Source organism: Malurus melanocephalus, unplaced genomic scaffold, assembly GCF_030028575.1.
Source record: "Malurus melanocephalus ecotype Western Australia unplaced genomic scaffold, MMel_1.1 scaffold_52, whole genome shotgun sequence".
Lineage (NCBI taxonomy): Eukaryota > Metazoa > Chordata > Aves > Passeriformes > Maluridae > Malurus > Malurus melanocephalus.
In genome coordinates, this window is record NW_026623284.1 from 1,283,854 (window position 1) to 1,309,647 (window position 25,794).

A 25,794-nucleotide genomic window follows, 5' to 3' on the forward strand; every position below is an offset into this window, starting at 1 on the left:
CAATCTCTCACAAATCTGACAGCCCGGCACAAGTCTCAGATTCATCGAGCTCTTGCACATTGAATTAAATTTCACACCTTAAGAGAAACAGGAAAATCCCCTCATGAGACAGAGCCGGAGGAAACCAGGCTTTTGTGGTTCCATAAATATCTTCTCCTGAGGCAATATTTGCTTTCCTGGGTACTTTAGGGCAGTGTGTCCCCAGTCCTCCTCTCCAGGCACCCAACAGCCCATGGCCAGTACAAAGAGCTCGTGGGCTGCTACAACCCCAGTGGATGCAGAGTTGGGTCCCCATGCTAGCGAAGGGGTCACCCCATTGTCCTCGTGCTCCCAGTCATGACTTCAAAGAGGGACACTTCTCCTTCCCTCCCACTGAGTGCAAGACCACAGGGAATGGTTGGTTTTTGGAAAACACTGCTACTGTTCCCCACCTTGGCTGCTGCTCTTCCAAGTGGGACTTTCCATGCACTGTTTCTTTTCCCTACACCATCTGGTGATTAATTTAACACCTTAAAATTGGCACTGGCATTTCAAAGAGAGTTTGGGCAGGGTGTTTTTTCAATCAGATGAGGGTTTTTTCATTGTTTCCTGCCTCGCATCAGAACACGTAYGTGTGAGCTGTGTTCCTGCAATGCTGGGGCAGGTTTGCCTGCATCAGCTGGAGGATGTGTTTCCTCTCCCAACACRAAGTGCCACCTCCTTCCTTCCTCCCCCAGAGCATCCCAGTCAATGACATCCTCCAGCTCAGCCTACGTGTGTCTGCACACGCGCTTATTAACTTTTACATCTTAATGGAAAGGGCGGCACAYGCTGGAGCCCTGATGACGACATCCTCGCTTCCGAAGCGCCTTTTAATCTTGAGATGAAGCAGAGAACTGAGGCAGAGAACTGAGAACAGAGTGGGGCTGCCGAGCCCGGCTGCTGGCACGTGTAAGGATGGGARTGACCTCCAGAAAAAGAGGTTTTAGGGTTCGGATTTAAAATGTGTGCCTGATGGGCCAGGGAGAGAGGAGGCGGCAAGGGGAGGTGACGGGGACTTGGTAGGTGAGGAGGAGGAGGATTCAATGAGCAGGAGCTGTGTGTGAAGTTCTCTTCCAGAGCTATTAAAAAGCATAAARGACAAATCTCCTTTTAATATGGCCCCCTGCATGCTTGTCCATGAGCCACCCCCATCCATTTGCCTTTATCTCTTCCTAGCGCGGATCATCAATAGAAATTGGTGGCATTTATGGGCTGGGAGCTTCCTTTGCTGTTTGTCCTGGGAACAAGAGAGTTAAAATCTCTGGATATTCTCATAACACAGGTGAAGACTTTATGGTCCCACATAGCTGCAATGTAAGTTACTTTAGTATGGTAACTTTATGGTCCAAAAGTCCCTTTAATCCTGACTTACAGCTGTGAGTCAGGGCTTCAGTGCTGGAAGTTCAAACACTCCTGAGAACAATGTTCGTGAGTAACATCAGTGGGTTTGTGAGCCCAATCCTGGCACTTTGGAGGAGGTCAGATCCTTGGCTTTTGGAGGTGCCATTGAGAGAGGTTCAAAGGTTGAATAGGAAACCATTGGTTTGATGGATGGAGCGCAATATTTGTTGGTGAGGAGTCTTCCAAGGCTGCCACACTGCAATAGGTGGGAAGAAGCTGGGAAAAAGCAAACCTAACACAGAGAAATTGTGCACCATGCTTAGAGAAGCTGCTGTTTCCTCCTTTACTTGTCAGGTGTTCTAAGGAAAAGGAAAAAGGGTGGGGAAAAAAAACAGGAAAATGGAGGGGGGAAGGAAACAACAAATACAAATAAAGAGGAAAAAAAGGTCAAAAGAGTAAAAAAAAAAAAGAAGTCCTCCAAAAAGGAGCAGTAAATGTGCACCGCTAATTGACCAAAGCCCTGCCAAGCAAATCTTTTGTCAGATCATCTGCCCAAAATCAAAACCCCGGACTCAGCAGGCCCCGTTACCSGCGGTTCTGCCTACGAAGCAGGAAAGCGCAAAGCCCCCAGTTCCCGCGGCTTTGTTAAAAAGCCCTCGCGACACCAGCCCCGGCCGGCTCCCCCCCCGCCGGCCCCTATATAGTGGGGTGTCCAGTGATCTGTCCATCGCGGGTTTGGTCTGGCTCCCGCTTTTGGTCTTGGATAACAGCCAGCAGAAAATGTCTCAATACTCAGGAAAAGTAAGTAACGACCCAACCGCTTCCCTTTCAGCCTGGGGCCGGAGAGCCCGAGCATCCTCCGGGTGGAAGGAGTTGATGAGGACAATAGAGCTGCGGGCGCKGTGTGAGTGCTGATCCCGGGAGCAAATCTGGTAGCAGGGATGGGGAGGGTGCGGCAGAAGGAGCTASGTTTCGGGAGCCGAATTTCCTGTTTAAACATTCCTGCTGGAAATATGTGTGAGTGAGCACGAGGCGGCAAGAAGTGTCATAAATGCGGGATGCACTGCGTTCCCAGAAAAACAAATACACTTAGGAAAAAATGCCAGCGATGCCGTGCTCCTGTTGCTGGAAAGCAGCTAAAATAACCCAAACCACCCTGAAATGATGCCTCTGCAAGARATTCCCATCTGCTCAGGATGGGAGTCTGGCCATGCCCCTGCTCCTCACTGTGGGTCCGTTCTCCTCCCTCCCCCCAGATCACTTTCTACGAGGGCAAATGCTTCACAGGCAGGAAGCTGGATGTCTGCGGCAGCTGCAACAGCTTCCAGGACCAAGGTTTCCTCAACCGGGTCAACTCYATCTGTGTCCAGAGTGGGGCTTGGGTCTGCTTCGACCACCCTGACTTCCGAGGGCAGCAGTACATCCTGGAGCACGGCGAGTATCCCGATTTTTACCGCTGGAATGGACGCAGCGACCACCTGGGCTCCTGCCGGCCCATCGGGATGGTGAGTGGGATCTGCTGGCCTTTGGCTCTTCCAGCCAGAGCACTGCTGGGTTTTGTTTCTCCTGGTCACAGGAGCCCCGTGAATAAGTTTGTGTTCTTTAGGAATAGCGTGTCCCTTGGAGCAGGAAAGTTTTTTGGGTAGGTTTGTCCCCATTTGGAGCAGTCTGTGCAGGCCACAAAGCCGTGACAATTTCCCGTGTCCCCAGACGGGAGGAAGATGCGTTTTCTTCCTTCCACAGCAAAACGCAGTGCCTTTAACAGGATGAGATATTCCCATGGTTTTCCAGTTGAGATGGTAAGGTCCTGCTGGTACCATGTGCTCTTCCTTTTAATGTAAGCTGCTATGAGATATTCACTGGGGAATTCAGGAGATTTGTTGCCCCAGGCAAGTTTGAGCTGTGGCAGTTCCATCTCCCCACACACCTGAAGGGGGAGAGGGCAGCCTGAGGGCTTTTTAACCAGACCCTGGGGCTGCTCCTAGCAAATTTTAGCTGAATTCTCTGCTGTTGCAAACCACCCCATGACCGCAGTAATCCTAAACTAAACCCATTATTTTTCCTTCCCCTTATCAAGCTTTTAAAAGCACTGTCCTGGGGAAGGTTTAAATGGGAAGATTAAAATGTAGCAAAGAAAAATTAATATGGGTTGGGTCTTTCCATTGATTCTCCTATCACTGGGGGCCTCTGGGGCAATGATTAGCCCAGTTGAAGCTGGTGAGGCTTCTCACTGGCCCTGAAACTGCTTTTGGCACAGCAGTGGGTCTGTTTGAGGTCTGTAACGTCATTCTCAAAGCACCTCCATGATCCGTACGTGGAGTGATGCTCTGCCCCTGGATCCCGGCCAGCACAAGGATGTGCTCCTCCTTTCCTGGCCCAAGATTTTCCCTGTGAGATGCCAGCAAGGGCTTCGAGGCATTTCTGCAGCACAGATTCCCAGAGGAATGTTTGCTCAGGCACGGTATCCGCTTGGCTGCTGCCGGCGGCTGCCTGCTGTGGGGTTTGGCATCGCAGCCCGGCCTTTCTGTGCGCTGACGTTKTTTATTTGAAAAATGCGTTTAGGTATTCTTTGAATTTGGCTTAAAAATATCCTTCGAGCTTGCTCTGTCCCACRTAGCTCTGCTGCAGGCTGCAGAGATCTCCCCAGAGTAATTTGTGTTGTATGATGGTCAAGGGCTCGGACAGCAATGATGATGCTGGGAAAGTTTCCTTTTATTTCCCCTGTTTTTATTTTCCTAAAAGAAAGGCACAACATCTCCCACCAGGAACAGCAGCTATGCACGAAACTGGAGGCAATACAAATTAATTTAGGGGAATGATCCAAYATCTTTGTACACTTGGGATAGGTTTCCTTTTTTGCTATTTGGGTGCACAGAGCCGGGGCTGCAGCTGATGCTGCATTTGGGATGGAGGGTTTGTGGGGTGGTGGAGGAGATCTGCAGATGGGTGAGGGGTGCATGTGCCTGAGCACTGGCACCCCACAGTGTGTTTGCATGTGGATKGCAGCTGCAGGAAGGTGCAGCCAGACACAGGGACGAGAGACTTTTGGCTGCTTTSCTGGTTGGTGTGCTGAGAGGAGGCACCAGTTCGTGTGTGCTCTGTGCATGCTGGCACCAGTGGGCTTGGCCTGCTCTTCACATTCCCCTTCCAGAGCACTCTTCTGTCTCCCTCTTTGTCTTATAAAAGCCGGATAAATCGTTTGTTGCGCTTTTTTGGTGTTGACACAAATCCCTTTGTCCCCAGCACGGCGAGCATTACAGGATCGAAATCTTCGAGGGGAGCCATTTTAGGGGTCCCAGCCTGGAGCTGACAGAAGATTGCTCCTTCCTGCAGGGACAAGGCTGGGACAAGACCTGCATCAATGCCCTCAAAGTGTACGGCGATGGCGCGTAAGTAATGGCACCTGTCCTGGCATCTGCCACTGCTGAGCTCCCTGCCCTGGGCACTGCAGGGGAGAGGGCACTGCAGACACCCTCCTGCCATGGAAAACTGTCAGTGCTGGGGGCACCTGAAGAAAGCATCAAAATGTTGGTTAATTCTGTGTTTAAAGGTGAATGTTGGCGCCTGCCCACTGAGAGCTGCTCCAGAAGTTTGTTGATTTTTGGAGKGTGGCAGCTAACCACAGGCTACGAGAACTCTGAGACACCTTTTAAAGGTGTATGAAACAAGAAGCCTGAAACCAGCTTCCTTCCTTCTTCCCTTCCATGCTGAAGCTCTCAGGGAGGGTGGATGGATGGAGGTGATGCAGGTCAGGGCTTTTGCTTTGCAAATGGCTTCACCACAGCTTTTCCTATGATGGCAAAATTGAGGCGGCAGCACCTCCCTTCCACACTAAACCCTGCCTCTCAAAAACAGGGCCAACAGTAGTGGTGATRCCCAGACCGATGCTCAGCCCCATCCTCCTGCCCCTGCAGATGCTCCTGAAAGCCTGGGCAGGATGTCAGCTTTGCCTTTTCCTTGATGTTTGGTGGCAGTTTGTATTTTCTCAATGGTGTTGGTCCTTTTTGTGGTTTTTTTCCCTTATTGTCAGACAGGTTGTTATCCATCTGTCTCCCCTTTCCTGTGACAATTGCATTTTCACTACAAGCGYGCTGGGAGCTGGGGAATGCCATGACATCTTCCCAGAGCCAGGCAGAGGGTGGCTGGAGGGAGGCAGTGGGCAGAGGAAAACCCCTGCAGAGGAGGGAACGCAGATACCTTGCTCTTCACCTGTCCTGGAGTGGATATTGTGCAGCTCACAGGCACCTGGCATGGGATGCTGGGCCCTTTCTGTCCATTTCTCTCAGAATAGGGAAGGTTGTTGCCATCCAAGCTTGAGACATCCTGAGAGCAATGAGTGTCCTGCAGGACTCTTCTTGATCCTACCAAGACCTCTCCTCTTCCAAAAATCCAGGCTTATGGTTAGGCAGTGGCAGCTCATTAAAACCAAGGAGCAGAGCTACACACTCCTGATGGGAAGAAATGGCTGGACCCCACCAGGGACCCTGAGCATTTGAGTACCAACACTACAAAGCCAAGAGGGAGCCTGTGAGTACTCTGGCAAGAGATTTAGGGCCAGTTTACTGCTTGGGTCCCTGCAGCAGAGCCTGGAGCTTGAGAAACTGGGAAGCTGTCCAGAAACTTTCAAGCACTTGAATTTTCAGATTGATTTTCCTCCTCCCCTACAAAATACATGAAGGGCACAAAGCTTGTTCTGCCTCGCATGAGAGCCTGGACTGTGTGTGTTAACATTACAGGACTTCTCAAGGTCTATGAATACTGATAAAAAAGTGGGGAAAAAAAGCACTGAAAGAAGCATGGTGAGGAAAGACACTGAGCTTCATAGCATTACATTCAGATCCTGGGAAGATCAGTGTTGGACATGCTTGGAAAGGTCTGTAAAGGCAATTAAAAGGCAGGACAATGCAGGACAATGCAGAGGGACCTGTTATCTCTGACTGCAGGAGGAAAGAGGGAAGGATGAAAAACCACAGCAGAGAGGTGAGAGCAGGGAGGAGAAAGGGACCCCTTTTCTTCTTAGGATGGAYCTTATAAACCGTGGTGTCTCCAGAGGTGCTGCAGGTGTAGGTGGTGCTGGGCATAACCTGGTGAAGTTCTCCCAGGACCCATCCTTGGCCATTTGAGGAGCAGAGGAGATGGGGTCAGTGGAGACAAAAGGAGTTTCAGCCACATTCTCTCTCTGTGGTTTTCACCCTCAAATCCCACAACGAGACATCTGTTGGATACAGAAATATTTGTTTCCATTTCAAAATCCATGGATGGTGTCATGTGCTGATAAAAAGTTGCTGCCTGCGCTTGTGGAGGTGGCCATGCCCGCGGGAAGTGATGATGGATCATCTGGAAACACGGGAATGGAGACAAATGTCTGCCTTTGGCATGGTGCGTGGTGGGGCTGAGGGGGTCCAGCACCTTCCCTTCTGCCCTTTTGGGGCGGGCAATCGCTGCCCCACACAGCCAGAAAGGGTGATAATGAAGCTGTTTCAGCCATGCTGGCAATGAATTGCTATTTCGGAGCAGTTTTGAGGTGTCACCGCCTCCTCGGAAGCTGTTGCAGGTTTGTGGTGAGTGGCTTCGCCCGTCCCACGGGCAGAGCCAGCTCCAGTATCACATATGGTATCATCTGATTTTAGATGAAGATGTGTGGTTCTTGTCCTCCTTTGTACCTCAGCCACCCCACAGAGGACTGCCTAGAAACAACAGTTTAAAAAAGCTGGATTTGTTTTGTGGTCCAGTAGAGAATACCCCMAAAAAAGCTTTTCTACACTACAGTGGCATAACTTGGAGGAACCAGACCAACCTTTCACTCTGCTGAAGCATTCATGAGTGTTTGGTCACTGTTCTGCAGTCAGATTGTGAAATACAAACCAGAACAGGTACCCAAATGCAGCTGCCCAATGAACATTACATATTTCACAGCAGAAATGGYACTGCTCAAGTCCTACATGGAGAAYGAGTGACTTTGAGCTTCACTGAAAGCCTCCTGCTTGGTCCAGGCTGATGCTGCAGCATTCCCCTCCTCGTTTTTCAGTTTGAGCAGCCAGTTTTGGCTTCTGATTTGATGCTTTGGCTTTGAGCTGATTCCATGAGCATTTTATTCCCATGTCCTCTGGGATTATGTGCTAATGAAACACAGCACCGAGATGTTTGAGGGCTGTGTGCTATGTGCCTGGACCAGTTCTCCATGCTGGGCTTGAGGACAGGATAATTTTTTTTTGTTGTTTTCTGGGCTCCTGACTGACTTGATTTCCCCTCTCACTGATGGCCTTAGAGAACACAGATTTTAGGCAATAAAGGAACAGCTAAGTAAGGCACACWGTCCTTCACTCATCACCTTGCACTGCCAACACACTCTACTCCCATCCTTCTGCTATTCCTTTGGTTTTGAGATTTTTTTAGCCTTCCTCTAATCAGAGGGACAAGGCATTGGGGGTTCTTTTCACCACACCAAGTCACTCAGTCTGCTTCCATCTACACCAAAGCCTGTCCCAATCCCTCCATATAACAGCATAGGCACATCTATCTGTGTACCATGTATCTGGAGAGAAGCAAAAAAATCATGGGAAGGGCAGTGACTGTGAGGGGCTGCTYTTCCCCTGCTCTATCCCCCATCTGTTGTTGAAAGAAGTCCTAGAGCAGAGAGGAGCTGAAAGAACAGCCATGTCCTGATGGGCAGTGCCCTGCGGACATCCATGTCCTGCCACCCTGCTGTACTTCCAGTGGCATTAGCAGGAGGGAGCAATTGAAAGGCACAGAAAACAGGATTGGGATCTCTTTTCTGAATGCTTGAGGGAAGGATAGTGAGCTGATGGTGAAGGAGGTCCACAATCATCTAATAATATCTAGAAGAGCGAGTAAGATGAATGAAAGGAGTAGAAAAGGAAGAAAGCSTGGTGTGCCTTAGGAACAAGGCTGGGGTGTACCTATAGGAAGTGGAAACTTTTATAAATTGTTGTTAACTATGCTGAAGAGATTAGGACATTCTGTCACTGCACACCGGGATATGTGGTGGGGGTACGTTACACTCACGGGAGCAGTGGGCAGCCTTCTCCTCATGCTGCAAAGTGACCATCAAAGGAAAAAGCTGAAGATGAGTTTGTAATCCCAATTTGGATATAAACTGGCTGCGACAGGTGCCAGAGGATGAGATTGTTTGTTTGTAGGAGCCACGTGTCAGTGCCATGCACAGGGCTCTGATAGGACAGGATGCTCTTTACAAAACCAAGGCACAGTGTTCCATGCTGGTATCCATGTGCTGCTCCTGCTCCTGCACAGGGATCTGGGAGAAGGGACCACCACAGTCCCACCTCACATCCTCTCAGAAACCCAGAACAAATATGTCAAGAAACCTGTAAWGTGGCCTGGCAAAATACCCTAAATTTTCTTGTTCTGTTTTTTAAATGGTGCCTGTGGGTGGCTGGTTTTATAAACAACTTTTTTTTCCCCAAGTCTCCAGCTTTTTGCCCTGGGTCAGACTGATCTGAGTTCACCAGCTGTTGTCTGACCCTCAAGGCCCAGCAGTCTTTGACCCATCCAGTACTTGAAGAAGTTTCTCCCTGGAAATCCCACGTACAGTAGGTCCCAACCCCAATGTCCCAGTTGAATTACTGCAAAGACAGACCGCAGAAACCAAATGATTTGGAGGATTGCATTTCTGCTTTGCTGTCGTTGCTGATAAAATAGATGGTAAAAGCAGCAGGGATCCTCATAAAATAAAAATAAAAAAAATAAAAATAAAAATAAAAACAAAAGGGATGAAAGGAAAGAGGCAGAGATGAGTAGCTCAGCAATGACAGGGTGGAAATCTGACTGTAAAACTGTCAGAGCAATGACAAAACTTGGTTAAAAATCATGGAGATCCAAATAGAGAACAGAGGTGACATTTGTGGTCACATTAAGGTCATGACACACTGTGACTAAAGGGGGATGAAGGAAGAGAAAAGCAGTAAAATTGTCCCTCTTGACAATCAGAATTGCTCCTGACTTGAAGACCTTAAAATGGAGAAAAACATGCCACAAAGCCAGGGWGATGGAGAACGAGGCAGCCAAGCAGGTGAAGAAGTCAGGCATGCCAAGGTCACCAAGATTATTGAATGTTATATCCACTWGACTGTATTCCAAGGGAAAGTTGTCGTTAACTCTGGATGTAAAGATAAAGYAAAGATAACCAAGCCAAGCCCTGCTCTCTGTTGGAAAACATCAAAGAGGCCATTAATTACTAACAAAGAGAGAAATTATAAATATGGTTCCCATCATAGCTAATGAGTTGGTTCAAAGGGGCAGAACATCCATGAAGCCTTGTACGTTTCTCCTTACAGTCCAAAAGGGGTTTATCCAGGGGCTGAGAGCACTCATATCCTTCTTTAGCACTATTAAATGCTATTAAATTGTTTCTGTTGCACATGGTGAAGCTCAGAGAGATCCATTCCTGCAGTAATGTGAAGCAGGGAGGCCTTGGCCMCAGGCTTTATTGTTGGTGTAAGCCAAAGCAATGTCCTCCAAAGGCAAGGTCCCGTGTGGCTGTGGATAATTTCCAGGCCACGCTGTGGGGAGTGGGGGAAGTGCCTACAGTGRCCTCCATCGGGAGCATTTCTGTGTTCAGAATGGGACTGGGAATCAGGGGCCATTGGGCCCTGGTARTTTGGGGTACAGCCATTCTGAGTGGCCGCTTTGCATGAGAACGGTGCTGGCACCCAGGTCCCCTCCCTCTGTGCCCAGGTGGGTGCTGTACGAGGAGCCCAACTACCGAGGCCGCATGTACGTGGTGGAGCGTGGCGAGTTCAGCAGCTTYAACGCGTGGCAGGCGCGCAGCGCCAGCGTCCAGTCCATCAGGAGAGTCGTCAACTACTTCTAGCTGAGCTTCCACCCTGCCAGCCATGGCCCGCTGAGACTGAGCATCRCCCTCCTTCCACTCCCTGACCCCTGGAATAAATTGTTAAACACCAGCTTTTGGCTCTAAGYACTTTTTTTCCATAACTAGCATGAGTTCAAGAGAGAAAAGGTTTGTAAACATTCCTAGGCTTGATTTACGTGCTGTGAATTTGCTTTCTTATTCTTGCAGTGGTTTATAAGGGGGACATGGGAGGATGGGCCAGAACTGGAGGTGACAAGTGGATCTAGGAATATGCCTCTTGTTGCAGTTGTGGTCCAACACATGTTCCCTCTGCTCCGACCAGGGCCACCATGTGATGGCCCCAGCTGACTCCTGATGCCTGAGGGGGTCATGTTGATGCACACACGGGCAGGGAGCACAGGCGCACTGTGGTCTGAGGCCACGTGAGGACACACGTGAGGATCGCAGCGGGAGCTGAGCAGCTCTTGGGGTCTATCTGAGCATGATGTGCAGGTTTTGATGCAAAGGTGAAAGAAACCATTCATCCTGAGTTACTTTAACTTTACATCAGTACACATTAAAAATATATTTTAAAAAATTACCCTGAAGGCACAAAACCTGAGCAGCCTTCCCTTTGCTCCCTCAACTCTTCAGATGACAATCACATTTTGAGGGATTAGCAGTAAAGGAAAACAGCCACTGCACTGCCATTTATTTCACAACCTTCTTCCCATCTTTCTGCTCCTTCAGTGCTCCCAGTCCATCCCAGTTGTTTCAGTGCCCCTGAACCCCATTCCAGGACTGGCAGTTAGGATGGGAACCACTCTGCCCCTTCAGCCATGGACTGTTTACTGCAGCTTGGGTGCTTTCCCTGACATGCGGCTCCCACAAGTACAATAGCCTCCCTTCTGTAAAATCATAAGCTGTGCTCAGCATTAGCTAAGAGTGTTTCTGGCTGTTTCAGAAAGGGGTAGTTTTATTCTCTTCACTCTGTTACTCTATTAGCTGCTAAGCCCCGGCTCTCTGATGGATCCTGACAGGCGTGGGCATGGTGCCGGCAGAGCTGCAAAGCTCTGTGYTAATCCAGTGGGAAGGCTCTGATCTAACCCCAGCCCCAGCCCTTCGAAGGGACATGAGTGAGGCTGACATGTTCCCAGCGCACTGGAGCACGAGGCGCGTGTGCCTTCAGGGCTGCTCTGCTTTGCAGGCGGGTGATGGGAATCTGCCCTTCCCTGAGTGATGGGGAGGAGCAGGACTGTGCTCTGCGCCTGGGGCTGGTTGGTCCCGAGCTGCATCCCAGTCTGACACTGGGTCTGGCTGCCATTCCATCAATTCACACTCATCCACCTTGCCATTCATCTCCCTCTTGGATCTTGGCTCCCTGTGGCTCTCTACCAGTAACAGGACTGGAGAGACTGGTAACARCTGGGCCTGTGGCTGTGTGAGGACATGTGCTGTTCCCGTGATGAAGTGACACCGTTGGCAGAGTTGCATCGATTGAGATTTGCCCCAACTGCACATATGCTGTATATGTTTTATAAAGGGATATGGAAATGCAAAAAAATTCTACCTTGTGAATTTGATGCAGTTTGGGTGATGTCTGCCTTAGCAGTGATACAGACAATTGTGTCCTTGTGTAGACAGTCTGGAGGTATCCTCCATGCAAATCCTCACAGAAGCATTTACACCAGCACAGCTCTGGACTTCAGTGGCCATGTCCTGGGTGGCTTGTGGTGACGTGGTGCATTAGATCTGTAAAAATATTTAAGATCTTTAATGGGTTGCAAGGTATTTCTGTGTCAGAGAAGGCAGGGAAATGATTCATTCATTGAGTGGGAGCACAAATGTACAACTCGTGCATCAACTCTTGCGTATTTCATTTTCTTTTAATTAGATGCAGCTTATGAAAGATTTTAGGAGTCCTTCCAGGATTAGTGCTGCTCTTGCCTCATGAAGGCTGTAATCAGCTCCTGAGCAAAATGCACTCTATTAAAAGCTAATATTCAGTCATATGCAGTGCTCTCTGTTGTGACCTCCTGGTCATTAATCTATTAAAAAACCCCAAAAGCAGTCCCAGAGAAAGACAGGCATTAAATTGTKATGAGCTTTAAAGGAGACTTTTTATTCATTTGAAGCATGCTCAATGTCACAGTGCAGCATGAAGGATAGAGAAACAAAGGCTTTAAAATATACAATAAAAGGAGTCCCAGATGCTCCAAGTATTTGGAGGACAAAAGAAAAGAAAATAGAGAACAGCCATCCACCCACATTCCCCTGGGAACAACAGCATAAGCCCAGACACCCCCATACCTGGGTTTCTCAGCACTCAGTGCACACAGCCAGGGGAGGTGACTGTCCCACTAATGTTGGGRTCAGAGCTGTGACTTCATGGATATTCTGCTGTAGGGCTTCCAGTGGCCGGGGATTCAACTCCCTTCCGTGCAGAGCGTTAGAGGGACCCACTGACATCCCTGCCCGTCCTCAGTGGAAGCGTGGGACTATGCACGTACACACAGCTGTACAGGCTGACTCCAGCACCCAGCTACTGTGTGCTAGCCCACTTCAWCTGCACATTTCATACTAATTATTTGTTTATATGCTCTAGTAGATTATTTGCTACTTACATTGTGGAAGTATACTTAGGATCCCAGTCCTGAGCCGTGTCTTGTGCTAGGAGTTAAAAGCACAAAAAAAAGGCAGGCTGGTTAATCTGTGCTGTTGTGTGCAGCCTTGTTTGTAACCAGCCTGTGTTTAACTACCTATAGCACATTTTACACAAGTCTGTAATATGCCTACAGAGTAAACACTCATCATTTATTGACATCTGATATCCCATTTATGAGCACACTCTCAATGCAAGGAGCTGGTCCCATGCGAAGGCTATTTAAAAAAAAATCCTCTGTATGCAGAAGTCTAATCTCACTAAAAACTGGCAGCGGGGAATTGAATTCCGTCTATTTTTTGCTTATTTGAAACCTAAGTAGGGTGGCCACGGGCCTAATCCAAACACTGATGCTGCAGGAACATGCATTGCGTTGGCAGCGGGGGGATGTGGCTCTCATTCTCTTCCTTTTCCCTCCCCCTCCTTGCTAAATCTGCACTTGTTTAAAGGACAGAACGTACAGATCCCATATGCTTGCTAGTGGCTTGTTGGTGGGTTTTTTTTCCCTCAAAAAAAAAAAAAAATTATTGACATTGGTCTAGTATGAAATGGTATGATTTGTGAGTTTATAGACTATAAAATATAAATGACAAAAATGCCAGCTCGATGTGAAGTGGATGTGAGATTGTGCAGCAGAGGTTTGAGCTGCACATCATTAAACTGTATGGCTGAATGAGCTCTGCTACATGAACCGAGGAGGCAAGCAATGGATTAAGGAAATTGGAAACTATTCCATAAACTGCCGAGGATAAAACAAAGATTCAAAATGAACAAAAGGGACAAGTTATTAATTACAAGAGAGAGAACTAAATGAAATCAGCTCCATCTGGAAAAGCAGGAAAACCCTAATAATCAGCATTACTGTGCTTGGCCAGGCTGCTGCAGTGTAATATTCAGAATAACTTTGAATTACATCTGGCCCCAAAGCAAATAACTCCTGCCAGAATGCCTGCACACACGAATGTCCTTTCTTTGTAGCTGGATAATGTGCAAATTTGATGGAATATCTCTTTCAAATGAATCCTTGGAAGATATCTGAGCAACTTCACTGCTTTTGCCTTGCTATAATACTTGGTACATGTGCATATAGTAAAGGTAAGGAGAAAACTGCCTACTGATCCACTGTTGGCATGTGTGATGTTGTCATGTTCAAATGAATCTCTCCTCACTGCTTACAGAGGCAAAAGCACTGCACAGCCACTTCCCTTCCCTGGGGAATTGAAGAGGTGTTATCCTGCTATTGAGGCTGCCCCACGCTCACACCTCCCTGTACTTTTTTCTCTCCTCCTCCAGAGACACCTCTCTGGACCTGGTAGAAATGAATTCACTCCTTGGTGTCTGCTAGAGCTGTTTTATTAAATAGAAAGTCTGGCTCAACAGTGACCTCTTTGACTGAGAGCAGAAAGGAAATGAAGAGCATCAAAAGATCTCTCCAAAGTCTGGCACCAGGAGGAGAGCCCTGGTCATTGTTAAAGCCTAAGCAATGACAGGGTGAAAATGTGGAGAGAACACAGAGACTGGGCTCCGGAAGAGGTTGCCCAGAGAGGTTGTGGAGCCTCCTTCCCTGGAGATATTCAAAAGCTCTTTGGACGCCTTCCTGAATAATGTGCTCCAGGGGACCCTACTTGAGCAGGGAGGTTGGGCCAGATGACCTCCAGTGATTCCTTCCAAACCTACGCATTCTGTGGTTCTGTGATTCTCAGCAGCATTGATGGATATCCTGGCTCCTATCCCTTGTCTAGTTTGGTTTTCACTTTCTTTTCCCTGTTGTGCCAAAATAAACAGAAAATTAACTTGGGTAGAAACAGATTTGCCCTTGAAATTTTTACTCTCCATGGGCTCAAACTCTTGTCGGGGAGTAAATCTGATGCAGCAGACAAGTCCTGAACCTGATATCTGCATAATGTGGTCAGCAGCATCAATGTTGCAAACMGTGATTTGTTTGGGGTTTTAATTTAAAGTAGTCTGGTTTATTGGAGAGTTTAAAGTCAGTTAAATCAGCCTTCAGTGGTTGAGGCTCAGGGTGTCCCCTTGCTCCAAGAATCACCTTTCAGCCAGCAGAGGAGGTACAAAAACATCCCACACAATTTGAGCTGTTCCTATATTTACTGGTGGCTATGGAGGAAACGAAACACACATGGAATACGAGTGGAAAAGGACAGAAATAAAATGTGTATTAATTTTCCATGGAGCAACAGGAGCACTGAAGAAAAAGCAAGCGGGTGTACCACGTTTTCCATGGACAGCTGACCATCCTTACATGATTCAGAATGAGACAGTTTGTAATCAAATCAAGCTGTCCTGGTTTGAGCATATGAACATATGGAGGAATGTACCAGTGTGTTCAGTCAAATTGTGCTTGAAGTAAACATGAAATCGTACAGAAATTGTTAATGTAAATTCCTTCTTTGAAAAGGATGATCTCTAGTGAATTGAAGTAAATCCACATGTTCTGTAGGCATTCACACGTGCACTCACAGTCCAAAAAGCACTGAATGCTCCCTTTCAGTCAGAATGGTTTCATTGGCTCCTGCTAGGGAGTTTGGGATGGTGACGGATCCATCCCTGCTATTCCATGAAAAAAAAAGAGCAATTTTAAAAATATTTGTTTAGCACATTGCAGCAGTTCTGGTATGCTGCCACTCAGTTTGTTTAGCCTGATATAAACTAAGACAGCTCTTTCTCATGTATTTCTTGGTGGCCACCAGTGTTGCTCATCATCTGTGATGGGGTAAGGGAACAGTGCAACTCCTTCCCTGCAAGAACACCACACCAGGCAAGGCTCACGGTCAGCACAGGTTTGTTCATGTTTTGGGAGAGGTGCTTTTAAGCTTTGACGTTGCTGCCTCATGATCGTGGCAGTGAGGAGGTGGGTGAATGATCCTGACTCATAGATGGACAAAACTGTGGTTTCAGCTGACCTTCCCCTTGCTTTTTTTTTTATTTTTTTTTTAATTTTTATTTATTTTTTTTAGGCTACTGGAAACCAATAGCAAAAGCAAAAGGGCGTTCATGGGACAGACCTGTCCCTTGCATGCTTTGCTGAAGGCAGACACACTAAAACCACAGTCACTGACACGTACGTGAACCAGTGCTGTAGAAGCCATAAGGAACCAGAACACGACTGAGCCCTCCCCARCACAGAAACATGCCTAACATTATGAGCTTCCTTTACTTCTGCAGGGCAGGCTGTGCATAAATCCTGCTCTTAAATCAAGTTTTCAAGAAGACAAAGCACAGTGTGGGCCACTCCACATGCAGAGCTGACCTGCTAAACTCTGCGAGTGCAACAGCTGCTCTAGCAATGTCAGTGGGAATCAAAACTGCTGAGATTTGCAGAACTTTATGCAGTTGTCTTTGGTTTTCTTGGCTGGTATGCAAGAAGAAAACAATAACATTTGAGTCATCTGAACCAATAATAATAGTAGTAGTAGTAATAATAATAATAATAATAGGATTTCAAAGGTTTTATTTTGTGTGAGTCCTGCTATTATTGACTTACCCTTCGAAATGATTCTTCTGAAAATAATAAAGCTTCTTTTTCTTTTTTCACTAGGGTTTGGGGCTAGATTCATTTGTCATCTCTCCTAAAAAGAGAGGAAAAAACCCAGGCAAACACCATTTTGACTTCTGGAATGTATCATTTGTATTCAGATCTCTCTGTAGAGTTGACAATCAGCATTTCAAAGGTTTCAGACTTCTCTTCTTAAAACTTATTAATAAATAATATCTAATAGTCAGGTCTCCTGACAATTAAGCATCACACATCCCATCAGAACCAGGGGCTTCCACGATGCTGGAAAAAACTTCTGCTTATATTGAATGATTCTTCTTTTCAGCTTCATTCAGACAATATAGGTTTGGAAACAAAAAAGAAAATTCTGGTAGGAATCCAAAACCTCTGTAACAACCCCCCAGGCCTGGGATTTTTCTAATAGTTTGCTATTAAATGGTTCTTTGGCTGGAAAGAAGTACCAGACAGAGTTTCCCTTGTTCCAGTTCTTTGTTTATTTTTTTTTTCCTTTTTCTTTTTCTTTTAATTTGGTATTTGACTCCTCAGCACAAACTTGCTGTCAAGATGATGGAAACTCCAGGGGAGGACACAGGTTACCAGTTTCTCAAAGCTTGCACTGATTTATTGCAGAAGTTGTTCCTTTCCCAACACCTCCCCCAGCAAGACAGGAGAACAATAGTATGAATAATAGTAACAAAAACAATAATAAAAACATTCAAATCAGTGACCTTTTTTCCACTTAGGTCCAAATCATCTCTTGAAAGATGCAGCAAAGCATTTCAACTTGTATGGAAAAGACCCGAAACTGAGTCAGGCATTGTCAGTCTCAGCCCTTTGCTGTTCTTGCTTCTGCTGGGTGCAGCAGTGATGGGGAYGCTCTGATTTTCCGGCAGCACGGGGTGATTACCCAGCACTGAAGGCCGTTGGTGTAATTAGTGTGAATTAGGGCAGCCCCAGAGCTGTGTCTTGGCTCCTATACCACTCCTCTCTTGGCCTGTCCCACAGGGACACCGGCTGCTTTAGGAGCCTGGTGCAGAACTGGCTCCTCAAGCAAGCCAGATAGTTCAATCACATTTATTTAGCATGACTGCACCAATTTACCGCAGCTGAATAGCTGGCCCACAGAGTGCACATGTTCCTAGATGGTTAAAAGTCATTCTTCACATTTCCCTTCCTGTCCAAGAGCTCCAAGGCTGCATATTTCAGTAGTGCCTCTGGAAAGTAGCTATTGTTTTTATCTTTTCAGTGGTTTAGCTGTGAAATTCATGTTTGGAGGAGGAGTGGGAGCAAGTCCCAGAACAGCCGACTGAGGTAAATAGCATTTCCTCTGTCTTAATTATTTTCTTCTGTCACTTTTGTGCCATTGTAACTCCCTGAGAATCTATCCCTACGCCTTAAACAGCAGATATTCACTGACACCCTTGTARAGTGCTGATTAGATGAAAACAGTATGACAGATTTAAGGCTGGAAGTGAATCAAGGCCATTTGTCTAATCAGCTTCTCTTTTCCTTCACCAACACAGAAATCAAAGTAGAAAGTACATTCCTCATTAAAAATGGTAATGGACACCAAAGCCAAATTTAGAGAGGAGAGAGGAAAAGTATATTCCCTAAGTTAATAACCTTAGCTAATGCAAGTGATTTGACTTAATTGAAGTCAGTTGTAGAACTGGGCTCTGAATCTTTTCCTCACTGCATGGCTTGGTCTAACAGGGAACTCAGGGGTTAACAGCACAACTGCTGGTCCCCTTTGTATATATCTGTATGACMATAAGTAATGCATATTTTGAGCAATTGCATCCAAAATGAACAGATCTGTGAGAGGAGATGGATCACTCACAGAGCAGAACAGGAAGAGCCCTCAGYTGTCTTCCAAAAACATGGGGTGGTTATTTCCTAGGTCCTAGTGCCATTCCCAGCGTGTCCTGAGGCTTGAACACTTAACCAGCATGATTATCATCACACAAATGCTGCCAGAAGGCTTGATTTGCACAGTTTCTTCTTCACTAAATGAATAGCCTTTCCAGAACCAGATGCTGGAGCCTCTATCATAATTCTTCTGCATTTTGGACGGCTTTTCTGCCTTCTTGAGGTTTGGCCCTTGTGTAAAGAGGTGTAATAAGAAAAGTTACTTACAGGAGAGTGTAAGATAAAGCAGGCAGCTCAGCTTGATTTAACAAAGGCCTCAGCCTCCTGGGGCTGAAGCCTGGCCATAGTGTGAGCAGATGCAGCAGCTCCTACTGCTATTTCAGGGGGAACTGATCTGCTTAGAACAGGGGAGGGATTTTATTCTGGGTGAGCAGATGTTTTGTTGAAGTGGTGTAAGCAGCAGGGAACCTCTCTGGGTCTGTGTATTTCCTTTGTCCTTGGATCTCAGTGGGTGCATCACTGCTGCTTTGTGACAGCTTCCTTTGTTGGCATGATCAAGGCCAAATTCTGTGTGAGTCCACCCTGCTTCAGACCCCCAGAAGATCCCTACTGAGTCCAGGCTGAGATTTATGGGGGTATCTCAGAAGCAGCTTCCCAAAGCATCCCTTTGGGCGCAGTGAACACCTAACAACTCATGAGTGACTCGGCTGAGCCTCCCAATCTTGGTTTTCGAGCACAGGCTCTCCTTGTCCCTCCTTGGAGGTGAGATGGGGGAGCCCAGCTGCCCTACAGCTCCAGAATCAGGACTGAGCCCCAGGGCATTCTGCTGCTTTTTGCTCACCCTTTCCTAGAGCTCCACCTCTGATAAAAGGGCTTCACAAGCCATGTGTAAACGTCTGTGTCTTTTCTCTGTGRCAATTTATTCTTGAATGCCACCAGAATATAGCACCAAGACTGCTAAGGAGCMCAGGGCCCTCTCTCTCCCTTTATGGCCTTAGTTCTTGGCTTCTTCTCTGAATCACAAAATGTCCCTTTCCCTGCAGCCAACTCAGTGCTCTTTCTCCCTGTCTCCATTTCTCTCTCTCTTTCTCTTAAATAGTTGGCAGGAGGCCCTTTCTTTCCTAACTTCCAGTCATTTTTGCCAGGTGACCCTGTGAGTAATCTCCCCCAACAAAAGAGTGAAGGCCTGGTTAAATGACCACTTCTGGCAGGAAGAATATTCCTCTTTTGAACACTCTCATTATTCTCTCCAGTGGGTCTCTCAGGCAAACAACACGAAATCTTGATCACCCGCATCCCCAGACCAGACACAACTCTATGGCACATGCACGTGGTTCTTATTTTCCCCTCCTGTGAATGACTCTGAGAAGAAGTTTAACCTCTTGAGGCCAGGAAAAAGGCAGCAGAAGACTTAATAACTTCTGTGATTCACACACAGTATTCCATAAAGTGGCACGGCAATTGCCTTTATTTTCCRTAGTCATGCAAACCAAGTGCTATTTTTTTTTTTGGTCAAGTTTAACCCAACAGGCATTTTAAATGTCACGGTTTATATCCTAGATGAATTTCACTTGTGAGTATTGTTGCTAAGACAGACCATATTGTGGCATCAATGTTTAATCAGGCTGTTCCTTCAAACTCATCAGGGAGTTCTGCCTGAGATCTGGTGGTATAAATCATGAAGTTTTTCTGTTAGCAATTTTTATTACTCACTTTATGCCTCTTTGTGAAAAGGAAGGGAAGATAAAAGGAGAGGAAGAGAATTTAACTGAAAAATTGAATATTACAACCTTTCTGATGAAATCTGTCTACTCTACATCCGTGGAAGTGCAGCATGAGCTCCCATTGGAATTCAGTTTGTTTTTCCTCCCAGTTCTTAGATGCCTGAGTCTGGTAGTCCTGACACTTGCTCAGCAAGGAGCTGGATGCCTGATCCCAAAGTCGGGCCTGTGGACCATGTGTGGGTTGGGGTATTAGCAGACTGCTCCTTCACCATCATCTTTCTGATCATGTAATGCCAGTATCTGCTTCATTTTCCAGGACAAAGAACACTCCCTGAATCTCCCAGCCCCACCTAACCCTTTGCTCTGGATGTGGTTCAAGTCTGCACAGAGTGTATCAGTGCATTGTTTTCATGGGCAGCTGGAAAACCTCAGGAATGAATGGAAACAGACAGTTAYAGAGCAGCTAAATTGCAATCTCTCCTCTCAGCAGGAAAAGACTCCAGCTAGGATGCCTTCCCAAAACAAGAGTGGGATGAACTCTACTGGGATCTCACAGGGGAGGTAAAAAGGAGAAGAGAGACAAGGAAAGGTTTATTCACCAGACAAACTGTGGGGTATGCTCGGGGAGTGAGGTGACACCCTGACACCTGATTTGCAATGTTGGTGTCAGGCATGGCATCAGGCTTCCTTTTTGCCCCTCCTCAGCAGGATATCAGTCATCATCTCTCTTTTGCCCATGGATTGTGACTTTGATTTCAATAGGATTTTGCCAGGCACTGGCACTTTGGGCCCAGTGATACTGCTCCTGTCCAAGTTCTATTCAGCCCAACAAGAACACAAGAGATAGACTTTGCCCACTGTGCCTCACACAGAGTGGAGGTTGCTACAGCACAGTTTCCCTGAGTAAACCTATGTTAGATCATAGGAAGATCATAGGAAGATCATAGGAAGAAGTAAAATCCAGTTCTAAGGGTGAGAGTATTTGAGATGGCAAAGGCACGTATCTTGTGAAGTGTACCTTGTAAGATGAAAAATGTCCCTTATAAAGAACCTGAAGTGCCAAAAAATAATAGATGTATCATGAGAATATTTTCTCTATACTTGAGATATTACAGTTAAGAGGTTGAAGTTTTAGAGGTGCTTGCAATTTTCAGGGTGGGCAGAATGTTCACCCTGGTATCCTCTTTACCAAGAATCACTGTGATATTTGGTGGAGAATATGAAGAACAGCGTTGGTTCTGAACATTGGTTCTGGCAGAGGCACAGAATGGGGCAGCAGCTTTGACATCCCTTGGAACATCCCCATTTACTCCCACTACACCCATCTATAACTTCGCTGCCTTTCTCAGACTGTGAAAAGGTGTGCAGTTCTTGTGGCAGGAGTCAGGAGCAGGGGCAGTCTGGCCCTGAAAACCTGGTACAAAGCTCAGTAAAGGCTGCAGAAGATTATTCAGTGGTCAGTGGATTTGGTATCAGTTGTTCCTATAACTTTCTTAGCAATAATGAGGTGTAAGAGATCGTGACTCTTCCCCCCTTATCCAAGGTAACAGAACGATTTGGCTCTGCTAACAACGAGGCAGACAAACAACTGAGAAATCTTCCAGAGGCCAGATGTGAATGCAATTGTTAAAATACTKCCTGGGTCACTGGCTGCAACTTCAGCATTTTTGGAAATTTGTTTTTGTACCAATGTCAAAGGCACTGGGACTCTCTGCTTGCATCAGTACAAATCTGGATTAATGCAGTTAAAGCCAGCAGAGTTGTATCTGTGCAAAAGCAGTTCAAATGGGCTCAGAATCAGACTCAGAAAGTTACCCTTGTGTCACTTAGTAAGATATATTTCTTTTGGCTTTCATTTAGATTTGGTCCTTAAGGAGCCTGTCATAAGAGATATATGGTCTGGGCAAGAGGCCAACTTACYGTCTGGAAAAAACAGCAGGGCTCTCATCGATGTAGGGAACAGGGTAAAATGAGCTTTTGACTATTATTTTGTAATTTTGTAAATATTTGTGATTTTGAATTATTCAGTAAAGTTCCCACTATGCCATGACATGATGGAACGGCCTTGTCGTCTATAGACTGTGTAGGGAGAAACCTATTTACAATGATCTTAGAAACAGCTGCTGTGAGATTTTCCACTTCCTGGCATGTCACAGCTTAAAAATTTCTAGGAAATTGCATCTGCCTTCTTAGCCAGGGAGATAAGATGCCTTTGCAGCAGTGCTTTCAAGCCATTGCTTCATCACAGCAAAAAGTTAATGCAATYCTCTCTCCACCTACCCCAAGTTCACAGCTTAATTCCCATTGCTACCCGGGCCAGACATTGGGGTCAGCTACTAAGAGTCCATTTGTGCAATATTACTGTTACCTAATCACTCATTAGGTCATTGCATACCAGTTGATTTTCCAGATCCTAGGCTTTCAGACTCCTTGCATTGATTAGGGGCAGTCCATTCACCCAGGTGAAGCAGCAGTGGGCAGCAGAGATGTACATGGATTTTGCAGACTGGTGTTCTTGTTACAGCAGTGTAGGAAACACACATCAGGAATAACTGTTTTGGAAATACTCCTTCAGATCTGGTTAAAAACCAAAAGAATGTTACATATAATTACAAGAAAATCTAGTGTGAGTGACAGTTTCCAAGCATCTTTTGTTTTGCAGAGGAATTTGCTAAATGTTCATTCCCAAACTAGACTTCTGAGCACCCTGGGGTATTTTAAGCTGCAAAGAATTCACACTCAAATGAGGGAAGGAAAGAACTGCTGCCTGTAAAAGAGGCCAGTTGCAGAGAGGTCAGAAGGAGCTGCAATGTGGAGTTCAGTCCTGCAGCTTGGTTCTGCAGTCTGAAAGGGTAACTTCTGCTCCTCCATCCTCACTTCAGAGTAAGGCTACATTTGCTCGAGTTTTGATAATTAAACCCATGTAAACTTAATTAGCCTTCACCAATGCCAACTCTTACTGCAAAGTGAAGCCACTTAGATGTTGAAACCATTTTGAATTGAGTAGAAGCTACATTTAAATCTATTCAAGATTATRTTTTATTCACATTGTACCAGTGTAACTGGATTGATTTTAAAATCAAATTTAACCTTACCAAGGAAATTTTCTTAGTGTAGAGTAGTTTGCTCAGTGAGGGATCTTGCCTCTGGAGACACCATGTAACATGCTTTAGTTTATAGCTCTCATTGACTGTAACGAGGTGGTTGAATAAAAAAAAAACAACAACTAACCAAGGCTGGATATACATGCAGGATGTGCCACTTTCAATCTTTCAGACCCCTGACAGTAGTTTCAAGAAAGTTAGTTGGCTTTTGCAATTTTCTGAGGTGAAGAAAGAGGTAATACTTAATAATCAGCAATTTTGAAAGTGATTGAGGTGGACAGGCTGAAGTAGAGCAATAGAAGAAAGAGAAAAGACACTGGCAGCTGGAAGGCCCTTCTTTAGGGCATGAGGAGGGGCTGGGATGATGGAAGGGGTTAATTCTCTAAGAAAGATAATTTGCATTGCTGCACACTTTATTCTTTTGTTTTTGTTCGAGCTCTCTGTGCTGACTTCTTTGGGGCATTATTGGCTCTGCTTCTTTGACAGAACAAAGAGCCTTTGTTGTCCATCAAAGACCATTGCAACCCATCCAGATATCCAAGGCCCCAGGAGGGGGAGTTGGACATGGAGAAGCTGCCTGTGGTCCTTCCTCCACAAAAAACATCAATAAAATTATTGGAAGCATTTGCAGCATTATTGAAATATTTTCAAGGGAAATGCTCTTCAGCATTTATATCAGTGCAGATAGTGATATAACTACTGATTTAGAAATTTCTAAGGCCTGAGAGCCTGTATAGTATTTCTGAAGGTCTGTCAATTGAGATTAAGCACAGATAATTTGGGATGAGGTTGCTCACAGAGGATTTTGCATCTGATTATTACTATCTTGGGGAGGAATAAAGTCTCCCTGTGGGGTGTTGTTGGATCCGAGATGTGAGAACAGGTTGAACCTTTGGTGGAATTAAGGTATGTTTTAAACATAAAGGTCTTGTTCTACTCAATTGCAGAGAATTAGGAACCTCCTCACGTTGGACCCGTGGCATAGTGCACAGTAAAGGGCAGAGGTATCCCTCTCCCATACCAAAAAACACTACAGCTGATCTAAACTCTACATCCTTCCTTTACTTCTGATGATTGCCTAAAAAGTCTAAACTTGGCTCTAAACTTAGGAATAGCCACTGGATCCTGCAAATCATGTATTATGAATCCTGCCATAAACATCTAGAAGCTTTCTGAAGGTTTTATAATTACCTGGATGTCATAGGAGCAGCTCATGCATCTTTGTATGTACACATCTGTAGTTATGTACATGGCTAGTAGAAAATTGCTGGAGAAGGACAGGTAAAATGCCTGCCAGCAGTCCTGAGTTTTGTACTTGCACATCCTCAGGTGTCTGGATAAAGGAGGAATCACTGCAGGATTTGGGTCCTGAGGAGCAAAATCAAGCAGCAAGTAACTTTTTTTTACTTTCCTCGTTGTCCTACAATTAACTGGCCACAAAAACACAAATTCAATAAAGCAATAAAGAAAACTTATCTAAAATTCAGGCAGATGAAACCAGCTGAAAAAAGATTTTTAAAGCCCCCAAGAAAATGAATAAATATTCATGAAAATATTCAAAAGCTCAGATGTTTTCATTAGTYACCACAGGAGGGAAATATTAATTTGAAATAATAATAAAAAACTTTGAAAAGGCTTAAAAAAGAGCAAGGGGAGGAACTGCACACCCTCTGCTCCCACAGCTGGTGCATGGTTGAGCTGCGGCCAAGGGTTTCCCTTCTAGCTCAGCTTCCCCTAGAGATACAAACGGTGTGGGTATAAAATGTGCAGACCTGCCTCAAACCTAACAAAATGTCCCTTCCATCTGAGTTTTTCCTTTTATTCACACCATAACAGCACAGGAAAATAAAAAGGAGTGCTAATCTATCCTACAGTTTCCCAAGCAAGGACTCTGGGCAGGGGTTTGCAAGTGGATTTGACAGATGTATGAGCAGATGGTGAGGGACACTCCCTGAGAGCAGCTGATTCCCAGGCCTCCATGTCCARAAAAATAGCTTTTCACGGATAATGTGATTTTCAGAGGGAAGAAATACAGTGCTCACGTCTCATACTAGAACTTCTCGGTTGTTTCTTGAACACACAAACGTTGTGTGGAAATGCTTGCGTTCAGAAAAGAGCTCGCTGGGGACCATAAGCCACGGGGCTTGACCTGACTCACAAAACCCAAATTTGCAGCTCCGTCTGGCAGGTTTTTCCATGGCTGCATGGCCATAGCCGGCAGCTGAATGGGAATCACCTCGTGTTTGCATTGGGTGTGACATATTAGTCCTGTTTGGTCTCTGCCAGAACGCKCTGTGCAAAATAACACATCCCGGGAATTATGCATTTAACCCACGCATTTCTGTCCAGCCCACACGCTGGGGGCACCTTGTGCCAGAGCGGGGCTGGTGTCTCGTTAAATGTCAGTGCCTGCTGAACCCTGATACTGAACCGATGGTGTTAACGGGCTGGGGATTTAACACAAAAAGGTGTTTTTCTGATCAAATGGAGAAGGAGCTGGGAGGAGTGGGGTTTACGATTTATCCTACCACTGCCAACACGTTCTCAGCTGCACATTAGCTGCTGCCCATTTGAGGGCAATCCACGTCGGACCCTGCTGCTGCCCTTGGTGAGAGCTCTCGGCCACTCCACATCACTTTGCCCAGGGGATTACTCTTTCATACACAGAATTACACCAAGGTGGGACAGAACCCTTTTCAGCCCATGTTGTCGGAGCTCTCGGCCAGGTG

The 25,794-nt window shown here is 46.1% G+C and overlaps 1 protein-coding gene across 1 annotated transcript; it reads left to right on the forward strand.

Annotated features, from left to right (window-relative positions):
* Positions 1-1,372: 1,372 nt before the first annotated feature.
* CRYGN (crystallin gamma N) lies at positions 1,373-10,458 on the forward strand. Its single transcript, XM_057365401.1, has 3 exons — positions 1,373-2,867; positions 4,606-4,751; positions 10,078-10,458. The coding sequence occupies exons 1-3, from the start codon at positions 2,559-2,561 to the stop codon at positions 10,211-10,213; spliced, it is 591 nt and encodes a 196-aa protein (XP_057221384.1). The 5' UTR covers positions 1,373-2,558; the 3' UTR covers positions 10,214-10,458.
* The last annotated feature ends 15,336 nt before the right edge of the window (positions 10,459-25,794 follow it).